General features: G+C 66.4%; 1 protein-coding gene across 1 annotated transcript in view; it reads left to right on the top strand.

Annotated features, from left to right (window-relative positions):
* Nucleotides 1-8,538: 8,538 nt before the first annotated feature.
* LOC138841328 (laminin subunit alpha-5-like) overlaps nt 8,539-10,690 on the top strand; it is a 44,838-nt gene continuing 42,686 nt past the window's right edge. Inside the window, exon 1 of the mRNA XM_070042012.1 lies at nt 8,539-8,826. Coding sequence (XP_069898113.1) covers nt 8,539-8,826 — 288 coding nt within the window. The remainder of the gene's footprint in view (nt 8,827-10,690) is intronic.

The following is a 10,690-nucleotide window of genomic DNA, read 5'->3' as shown; positions in this document are numbered from 1 at the left end:
GGGCAGAGGCCCAGACTGCTAAAAGCCTGTGTTGAGCCCCAGGGGAGGGGGGAGAGGAGAAGCAGGGGTCCCAGGGGAGGGGTGTGCCCCTAGCCTGGCCATTGTAGTGCCCCCTGGCTGGCTGTGCTTCTGGGGATCAGAGACCAGCATCCTGCAGCCCCAGAAGAGCGTCCACAGAGCTCCCACACCCAGAGCCTCTCAGATGGGCTCCTTTAGGTGCCTAGCCAGGTCCCCTGGGGCCCCATGACCACAAGGCTTGCACAGTTGAATTCCGCAACTCCCCCCCTCCCCTCCCGCCCAGCTGAGGTGCAGGCTAGAGCTGGGGTCAGGCCTAGACCAGGCCTGCTTCCCATCAAGCCTTGCACAGTAGCCAGCTCCGCTCTGGACACCCGCTCAAGTCCTCGGGTGCGTGTCCAGTGCTTACTACTCCAGGTCCTGAGTCCAAGCCTGGAGGTGGCTGGGCACCCCACAGCGCACCCACAAAACAGGTGACCTTATCACAAGCGAGGGTGAGTGCTGGCCTCCAGCAGGCAGAGGCCGGGCTGCTGCTTATGCCTGCTGAGCACCTCCCACCGATGGTGTCCAGGCGGTGTCCAGCCAGCACCAGACCTGTGGGAGAGGTTTGGCTTGGTTGGGTGCTGGCATGGGCCCAGAGCCTTGCACATGCTAGGCAGGCTCTCAACATGGAACTCCACCACCTCTAGAGGGTCAAGAGTTCTGAGAGACCACCACACGGGTGGGTGGTCAGGAAAGGCTTCTGAGGAGAATGGATTCCCCAAAAGCAGACCCTGGAGGAATCTGCCACCCTGCATGCTCTGGAGACGGGCCTTGGAGTGCTGGTTGTGCTGGGTATACTGGCAGCGCAGGCCTGAGAAGCAGCCCGCCTGATACCAGGCCCTGGAGGGGGTTCTGCGCCCCTCCCCCTGCCACCCCCCCCCCCCGCATTCCGCCACCTGGGCGGGCAGGGGTGGGGATTCGGAACATTCCTGGCAGACAGAGATAGCAGCCCACGGTCTGCTGGTCTGCTCTGGTCCCGGGGTTCAGGCTGTCTGAGCTCCAGACGGGGTGAGGCTGGGGTCTGGTCCAGGACAGCTGGGGTAGCTGCACAGCAGGGGCGCATGTCCGGCACAAGGCCCAGCCCACAAGGTCAGGAGCGACCGGCCCAGGGAGCTCTGCTGACCCGCGGCGCAGGGAGGCAGTGCCCGCTGGCACTGCAGCACAGCCCCGCGTCCTGTCTGGTCTGTCTGGTCTGTGAGAGGGCTCACGTGGGCAGCTCCACCCCCCTCCTGGGGTCAGGCAGTTGGGCAGCACGCACAGGAGGGTCCAGGAGGGGAGAAGATGAAGTCGAGGTTCCAGGGCCGCGTCTGGGTGTTGCACCCAGCAAAGCCGATGGCGCTAGGAGCAGGGCTAGCAGGGCGTCCTGGCCTGTCCTGCGTGGAGGCCCTGACCTGGCTGCCCGGGGACATCGAGGCCGCGCAGGAAGGTCCTGAGCCCCGATGTCCCTGTCATCCTCCACAGACCGCGGGAGCCTTCCAACCTCCGTGTTTACATTCCCCGGAAATACTTCCCCACAGGAGCCTCAGGACAAATATTTTGTTAATGTTGAAACTTGGGGCAAACAGAGGCCAGAGTGGGGCCTGGACCCACCGCTGGGTTCCAGGGGGGCCATCCTCACCTGGCCTACCCTGTGCCCCCAGTTGGCCAGGCTAAGCTGGACAGCTCCTGGCCTGGTTAAGAGCCGGGGACACAGGCTGGCAGGAGCCCCTGTGGGGCAGGCACCTCGTCTGAACATGGCGGCCCGGGTTCCCTCCCAAAGCCTCCTCTGCCGTGGGCATTTGTTCTCGAGCCCGTCTCTGTGAACAGGGGAAAGGAGATGGAAGAGGCCTGGGTGTCCCCTGGCAGTTGAAGCCCCACCCCCCTGGATGGCCCCTGTCAGGTCTCCCTCCTGTGGGACAAGGAGGGACAGGGACTTTCATTCTGGCCTTAGACAGGGAGGGTGGGGTGCCTGTGCCTTGGGTCCCAAGGGGCCTACTCTGGGCTGAGTCAGCGTCACGCTGGGGGCTGGGTGTCCTGTGTTGATGGCCCATGCCTCTCTGTGCGTGGAGACAGGGCCCAGCTGGTGTTCGCAGGCTCTGTGGGTGGCCTGTGGGCGCAGGGAGGTAGCTGCTGCTGACCGCCTGCTGCCCCTCCAGTACCCGCCCTGGCTAAGCCAACCGCCATAGCTCCTTCTCAGCTCCGGGACCCAGGTAAGCATCTTTCCGACACCTAAGGAGGGCTGTGGTATGACCTGAGCTGTCCCTGGGCAGCTTGTCCTCAAAGCCACTGCCAGCCAGCCAGCTGTGCCTCCCACCTGTAATCCTACTCAGGAGGCTGAGATCTGAAGACTGCAGTTCGAAACTAAGCCAGGCAGAAAAGTCCATGAGACTCTGACTGCAGCTGGATGGGAGGTGTGGCTCAAGCGGTGGAGTCCCGGCTATGAACAGAAAAGCTGACGAGAGCACAGAGCCCCGAGTTCAAGCTCCAGAAATTAAAATCTGGCACCAGAAATTAAAATCAAGTCCTCTGTGGGCAGAGAGGAGCTCGGGTCTTTCTCCAGCCCGCTGCTGGGTGGCTGTCCTCTGCCCCTTCCTGGCTAGAGACACTTGGTGGTGATTTGCACTGCAGGAACTTCTAGGGGACCCCTGGAGATGTAGGGGTGGCACCAGGCAATGCATCAGCCCCTCACCTTGAGCCTTGAACCAGCTTTCCTGGGAGCCAGTGGCGTGGGCAGGACACACGTCTCCCCCCCCCCCCCCCGTGCATTGCTTGCAAGGCCACAGCGGTGACCCGGTGCCACTCAAGCCTGCCGGCCCGCCCGCCCGCGCACGCTGAAGGTGAAGGCAGAGTCCTCCTCCCACCCACGCCCCTCTGTCCTTCTGTGGAGGCCAACACAAAGGAGGAACTCAGGAACACTCCAGCCGGGGGTGGGGCTGAGCGGGGCTGAGGGCTGGGGAGGGCCCATGGGGTGGCGGGGGGCTGCACAGCAGCGGCTGGCACGGCGGGCTCGGGGCGTCTGCGCCCTCCAGCGGGTCACTGCCCTGCCAGGACCGGCAAGGCTCCTCCTGGCAGCCCTGGGCAGGTGAGACAGAAGGAACGAGGAGGAAAGAGCTGAGGGGGACTGTGCGGACGTGCAGGCAGGGAAGGCTACCCAGCCCCTGCCGGGGTCCAAGGGCCAGGCCAAGGCCGGAACCCCAGGCATCAGTGTGGACTGGAGGCTAGCTGTGCCTTGGGCTCCAGCCTGGAGCCCAAGGCACAACTAGCCTCCAGTCCCTGCCCTCGCATGCGGGAAACCTGGCCGGCTCTGGTGAGGGTCTCCCTCCACCCCGGGCCCTGCCAGCTGGCCTAGAGCAGGCAGAAGCCTGCAGGCAGCTCCCTGGGGGGAGGGGTCCAGGCGGCCAGGTTTGCAGCCCATCAGAAGCTATGAGCTGGGGGAGCCCTGGCCCCGCCCACTGGGCCATCTGGGGGGGGGCTGACATTCCTCCAGGCCGCTGGCCTTATAAGGCTGCCTGTGGGCACCTCCTGGAGCACAGAGCCCTACCCTGCCTGCCCCACGGGAACTAGCTGGGCCAGGCCCAGGATAGGAAGGGGCCTGCTGAGGCTTTGGTACTCTTGGGAAAGGGCAGGGTGGGTGGCCCCCAGAGACCAGGCTCAGGGTCCTTGGATGCCACCAGCCTCCCACGTGCAGGGAGCCCCCCTGTCTGTCTCCCCCTAAGTCTGAACTACTCAGGAAGCTGAGATCTGAGGATCACCATTCAAAGCCAGGGTGAGCAGGAAAGTCCATGAGACTGTATTTCCAATTAAATGACAAAAGCCAGAAGTGGAGTTGTGGCTCAATTGGTGGAGTGCTAGCCTTGAAGCTCCAGGACAGCATCCAGGTCCTGAGTTCAAACCCCAGAACTGGCATGCAGGTACACATGTACACGCACACACACACACACACACACACACACACACACACACACACACACACACACACACACACACACACACACACACACACACACACACACCAGCTGAAACAGGGTTGACCAGCGGTAGATGCTGTTGGTGTGTGCTCAGTGGGCGGTAGGCTGCGACCCTTTCCTGGGTGAGGGGGGAGCCCCGATCCCCGGCCTCAGGCCCCAGCGTGGAGCCTGTACCTCATCCCTGAAGGACCAGCCCCTTCCTCTGTTGGATCTCCGAGGTTCCCAGGGAGCATGCTGTTCCCTTCCAGGAGGCCGGTGGCCTGGGGGACCTGACGCTTGTCCTCCAGGCCAAGGCGTGCCAGGCAGGTGAAGACGATGCCTTCATGGATGCAGCTCCCCTCCTGCCCCCCCCCAGGCTGCTCCTCCTTCCAGCTCCCAGAATCCAGGATTGGGGAGCCTGAGGACAGACAGGACAGGAGTTGAGGCACAGAGTTAAGAGACTCCTCTGGGACATTCTAAGTGTCCTCTAAGCTGCAGGCTCCTCAGAAATCTGCGCAGCCCAGGGCAGGTGACCCCAGGGGCTGGTCCTTCACCCCCTGGGGTGTGGGGACCTCTCTCTACTCCTGGGAACAGCCTGAAGATGGCTTAGACTTAAGGATTGAACACATCCAGCCAGGAAGGCCAGGCCTCTGAGGGAGGGAGGAAGGAGACAGTCACACAAAGAAGGCCGGGGGCTCAGGGTCTGGATGGAGGTGGCAGGTCAAATCCCAAGCGAGAGAGGTCAGAGGCGAGGATCTAAGGACCCTGTGGGGTGCTGGGCCTCTGTCCTCAGCCAGAGGCGCCCAGGCTAGCGAAGGGGCTTCTAAGCTGGAGCCTGGATTCTGAACGCCTAACCCCTGTTCTGAGGACTGTGTGCAGCACCACGAGTCCCTCAAGTCCAAGCGCTTGTTGTAGATCTGGGTCCTCCATGCAGGGCTCTAAGCCAACGCCTCGCTGTAACCCTAAGGGGACACAGTGAGCGGGGTAGAGGAGAGGTGCCCTGGTCCACAGAGAGCCAGCACGGGGACCGTCTTTCTACCATCTGTGTGACCTCTGACCTCTGCTGCAGGCAGGTGGACAGGAGCACAGCACCTGGTGGGTCTCTGGTGCTCTTGGAGTTTGGAAACCAGAGCCTGTGCTATGAGCACAGCCTGGAGGCTCTGGGGCTGCCACAGAGCGGTGCCTGGGGCCGGGCCGTGGAGGAACATTGAAGTCAGAAGCTCTGAGGACCGGGCCAGGGCCAAATCCTCCATTCCTGGTTGGCATCAGTCCAGGGCCTGGCCTTGGTGACCACCAAGAGCCTAGCGCGTCCCAGAGGGGGCTGCAGCCACCAGGGAGACCCTCTTCTTCCAGTCGCTTCTCAGGCAGGAGAGGCCCAACACCCTCATCCCACCCTTTGGAAGCAGAAAGTTGAAGAAAGGCAGCTTCCCTGGGGGTGGGCAGAGACGCGCTTGCCCGGCCCCGCGAGAAGAGGTGCAGAGGCCGGCTCTGCCCCCCACCCCGGCCGCCGCCTCCACTTCAGCTCCCCCAGCTCTCCGGCTCTGGGCTGGGTCCCGTAGTGACCCATAGACCTCTTCCCCCAGCTCCCTGGCTCTGGGCTGGGTCCCTTAGTGACCCACGGACGTCTTCCATAGCTGTTGGGCTGAGGACCACATTACACAGCTTGGCCCGGCAGTGGCCAGCAGAGATCAGAGCTCCACCCTAGGGGTTTATATTGTCCTGATAAGATGTTTTCCTGGCTGAGTCCTCCTGGTGTCTGGTAAGTCTGTGTTCTCTTCAGAGGACGGACTGGACCATTCTGACACAGAAACCAGACACAGTTCCTGGCTTCTCTGCTCCTTGGATAGAAATAGAAGTTTCACCACTGCTAGCTGGAAGGGTTTCGGAGCAGCCCTGAGACAGGGACCATAGCCTCTGATATCCCCAAACTTGCCGCCAGCCTTCCGCAGGACTGGGACTGGAGCCTTGAGGGCCCCGCGCTGATCCTGGCTGGAGCACGGAGAGCCTGCCGCGTGCAGCCCTCCCGGGGAACAGAGACGTGTGCAGACCGGCTCAGGATGTCAGTGTTGGTGCTTGCAATCTGGAGCCTGGAGCATTCCACGTCCCCAGTGTGGCTCCCGGAGGCCAGCTCAGATGAACTGAGCCCCCATTCCCCCTGGCTGCAGGGGCCCCGGGGCACCTGGGAAAGGAACACCACTGGAGGGGGGGGGACGGGGCGGGGCAGGTTTGCTTGGCTCAGGATCCCTGGCTGAGGAGAACCGGCCAGACCCCTGGGTGGGGCTGCGGGGAGGGGGCGCCCTTCCCTCCAGAGCTCCCGACCACAGACTCCTGTGGCCCTGGGGCTGGGCGAGGGGCTCCAGATGTTGTGTTGCCTTAAGGGAGGGCAGCAGGGCCTGTGCCCTGCTTTCCTAGTCTTACTCTGGCCTGGGCACCCTCTCCTGTGGGTCCAGGACAGCTCCTTCTCTGCGTTCTTGATTGTCTTAACCCTTGTGGCTTCAGTGTCCCGTCTGTAAGGGGGACAAGTGGTTGGACTGCCTGTGCGTCAAAGGAGAACAGGAGGGACTCCCATTCATGAGTCAAAGGAGAACAGGAGGGACTCCCATTGGTCCAAGTGGTGAGGATCCAGAACCTGAGCTGGTTAGCTGCAGGTGGGGGACAGGAAGGAGCTCTGCCCCTCCCCACAGGCCTCGGGCAGCTGCTGGGATATCTCCTTCACCTGCTGGCCTCTCTCTCCCAGTGGCGTCGGGATGGGGCAGAGGATGGATGCTGAGCCGGCCTGTGTGACTTGTCTCCTGCCCACTTCACCCGCTGCTGCCCAGTGCCAGTTGCTCGTGTGGGGCAGCTGTCTTCTGGGAAGCAGCTACCCCAGGATTAACCCTCCCCACGCCGGCCGTTGTCCCTGAGTCAGCACATTCTCCGGCAGTCATTCCTCCCTAAGCCTGGCCAGTGCTCTGGACAGCCTGGCCTGGCCACTAGGAGGCTGGGAGGGCTCTTGGCCGCGGCTGGCTGGCTCTCGGCTGGATCTCTGCCGACCGGCCCCCCCCTCCCCCAGGGATTGGTGGGAAGCCTGCAGATTCTCAGGAGCCTGGCCAGACCCTGGGGATAGTATGCATCTCAGCCTCCAGCCCCCATGATGTCAGGGCCCCCAGCTGTCCAGGGGAGCGGGGCCAGCACACATGGCCTGGAGGGCGTGGCGAGGGTGACCTCGGGGCGCAGCAGGGTGGGGTCTGCCTCCGCCCCAGCTGTCCCTCACCGGCTGACCTGCTTCCTCTGAGCTTCTAGCCCACCTGCGGGCACCCAGTGCTCTGCACCACCTGGAGCTTCCACAAAGGGGAGAGGCCTCCCAGCCTCGCCCAGGTGGGGGAGCTAACTGAGGCTCTGGAGGGATTTGGGAGGCACCCGGTAGCATGGGGTGGCCCCTCCCACTGCCCAGTTCCCAGCTCCACAGAGAGGGGCCGCCCAGTGCCTTGGGATTGGGGAGTTTAGGAGGCTGGGGGCGGCCGGGGAGGTACGGCGGCGCTGTGGATGGTTCAGCTGCTCACCTGGAGCCCCCACCAGCACCCACTGTGGTCCCGCGCTTCATAAACTCTCTCAGCCGCGCCCTGCCCCGGCCAGAGAGATGGGAACCCTACCACCAACTGGGGACAATGGCTGGGCCGGCCGGCCCAGGGACTGGGGGAGCTGCCAACTCGGCAGCTGTGGCCCCACCCCGCCCAGGGCTCCCCTCGAGGCCAGTCTGGCCCCGGAACCCAAGGGGAGGAGGAGCCCCAGTGGCCGAGGCCGCGGCCACCCAGAGGCCGGCACTGCGCCGCGGCGCTGGGCCCCGTCCCCGTCCCCGGGCTGTGGGCTCCTCACCAGTGGCCGGGCAGGGGCGTCGCTCGGAGCACGGGTCGGGCCTGGCCGGGCAGTTGGAGCCCTCAGTGCCCAGCCACGCGGGCCTCCCGCCCCGGGTCCGGTGTGTCCACCCGCGCCGCCGGGAGCATCCCTGGTCCTCGGCTCTCGCGGGCACCTGCGACCGCTCTACTGGCCCTTCGCCCTTCTGGAGAGCCGGTCGGAGCCCAGCTGGGACCCGCTGGGGCCGGCCGGAGCAGGGCAGGGCGCCCGGGGGCGGGGAGGGTAGGGGGGTCCCCATCCGGACCCCCACCGCGGCCACCCGGGGACGGCGGCCGGGCCGGGCCCGGGGGGAGGAGCGGCTGGCTGCGCGGTGCCCGAAGTTGGGGAGACAAAGAGGAGAGCCGCAGGGCCCGGAGGGCCAGGCGGGCGCCAGGACCCGGAGACGGGGCCGCGGGCCGGGGAGCGGGGCGGACCCGAGTTCCCGCGGCTTGGCCCCGGGCCAGCAGGTGTCCCTGCGGCGAGGGCGGGCGCGCCGGGGCGGGAAGGGTTAACGCCACCCCCGCCCCTCCCCGCCCCCCTCCCAGGGCGCGGGGCGCGGGCGCCCGGGCGGGCCGGGGCGGGGCCTGACGTCCGCGGGCGGGGCGAGCGGGGCCGGCCGCCGGGCTCCAGTCCCGCCGGGCTCCGCGGGACGCGCAGTGCCGGCGCTCGGAGCTGCGGGAAGATGGCGAAGTGCGGCGCGCGGCGGAGCGCGGGACGCGGACTCCCCGCGCCGCTGCGGCTGCTGGCGGCGCTGGCGCTGCTGGGCGCGGCGCGGGCGCGGGCCGCGGCGGGCGGCGGCTTCAGCCTGCACCCGCCCTACTTCAACCTGGCGGAGGGCGCCCGCATCGCCGCCTCCGCGACCTGCGGCGAGGAGGCCCGCGCGCGCGGCGCCCCGCGCCCCACCGAGGATCTCTACTGCAAGCTGGTGGGGGGCCCCGTGGCCGGCGGGGACCCCAATCAGACCATCCAGGTGAGCGCGGGGCGGCGCCCCCGCGACGCGTCCCGGGCGCGCGGGGCCCCATCCCGGACGCCCCAGCGCGGCAGGGAGCTGCGCGTCCCGCCGGCGGCTCCGGCGAAGCGTCCCCGCCGGACGCCCGGCCCGGCCCGCGGCGGTGACCCGGCCGCGAGTGCGGCCCCGAGTCCCGGCTCGCGGCGAAGCGGGGCTTGGCCGGGGGCGGCGCCCGCCCTCCCGGGACGGGCCGGGACCTGCTGCGCTCCGCGGCGCGCCGGGGCCCTGGCCCCGCCCCCGGCCGGGGCGCGCTCCCCGCCGCTGCGCCGGGGACCCCGGGGTGGAGGAGGGCGGGCGGCGCGGTTTAGCCGAGCGGGAGCACGTGTGGACGGCCGGGGGCGGCTCTGCTCACCGGGGAGCCCTCGGGCTTCCGCGTCGCGGCGGTGGACCCCCGACCAGTCTCTGGACTTAGGTTGGGGATGGGGTCGGCCTCGGGGGCAGAGTCCGCTTCAGGGGCTCGGGACTGCGCAGCGAGGCAGCTTCTCCCTCCTGCCCCGCTCGGGAGAATCCGGGGCCCTCCCGGGGAGGTAACCTGAGCCGCCGCCTCTCGAGCCGGCCTCCACCTTCTGGGTCAGAGTCTGGGGACATTGCAGAGCCACTGAAGTGGGCTGTGGGGGAGGGGAGGGCTGGGGAGCCCGCGGGGATCGCTCTGCCCCCTCCGTACCTGCCCGCCCACCTTTGTGCCTCCTGGTGGGCAGGGAGGAGCCGAGGTTGGTTTTCCCCAGCAGTACCTGAGCCCCAGCCCTGCGGGATCCCAGTCACCAGCCTGCACTTCAGAGGGGAAACCGAGGCCTAGAAAGGTGCTGGGGCTTCCCCAGCCTCCCGCAGCCGCTCAGACCGGCCTCGGACCCTGGGGCCTTCTGCCATGGGTCCCCTCGGCATCCGGGGCTGGGCTGAGAGCCACGGAGCTGCCTGCAGAGGCCCGTTAGTGAGGCTGTGGTCCACTTCCGGGCCCCATACCAGCCCTCCGCTCCTCACAGGCCCTGGTGTTACCTGGTCACACGGGCTACCTCTGTAGAGCGTGATGGCTGAGCCTTGGCCTCTGTGACCTGGGCTCAGAGCCCTGCGTCCTCGCTCACTGTGGCTTCCGTCTGAGCCTCTCGTCTTGTTTGTGGGGTGGACACTGATGCCTGCCTCACCTGGGGTTGCCAGCCCGGCTCAGGAGGCTGGAAAGCCAGCACACAGTGACTGCTCGCCACCCTCCGTCTTTCCGCAAGCTGAGCTGGTCCTTTTCTACCAGCACTCATCTAACCCAGCCAAGCATCCCTGTGCCAAGCTGCTTCCCCACCTGGCCCTTTCTGGGTGACCTGGGTCTCAGAGCCCACCTCTGATTGGCCTGGAGGCTGGGCCTGGCCCACAGAACCTGCCCGTGGCAGGATTGGGGAATGGGCGCAGATGGTACCAAGGCTGTGAAGCCACAGCCTGCTGCAGTGGGAGATGGGGGTGGGAGATGGGGGACACTGGCTTCACACGGCAGCTCCAGAGGTGGCTGGGAGTCATCCTAGGGGATGGGGCAGGGGGTTGGGACCCCCGGTGTGAGCCTGGCCCAGGCGGAGGGCAGCTAGTCTCAGGTGGGTATCAGAGGAGCTTGGGCTGGCCTCTGGCCAACCTTGCCAGTGACTCATTGGAAGAGGAAGTCATTATCAGTCCCTGGCCTTTTCCTAGCTCTGTTCCGGGTGGGGGAGGGGTGGGGTACGTGGTCAGAGTTAATTTCCCAGCCCTGTCCACAGAAACTGAGAGGATGGTGGCCGCAGGGCTCAGCTGGGTTGCTGCTCAGGCCTCCTGGGACTAGTTCCATGTCTTCCTGACTCCAGAAGGATGCCGG

This window comes from Dipodomys merriami, unplaced genomic scaffold, assembly GCF_024711535.1.
Source record: "Dipodomys merriami isolate MVZ:Mamm:240054 unplaced genomic scaffold, mDipMer1.0.p SCAF_316, whole genome shotgun sequence".
In the NCBI taxonomy this organism is placed as follows: Eukaryota; Metazoa; Chordata; class Mammalia; order Rodentia; family Heteromyidae; genus Dipodomys; species Dipodomys merriami.
This window is presented reverse-complemented; position numbering and strand designations above follow the sequence as displayed.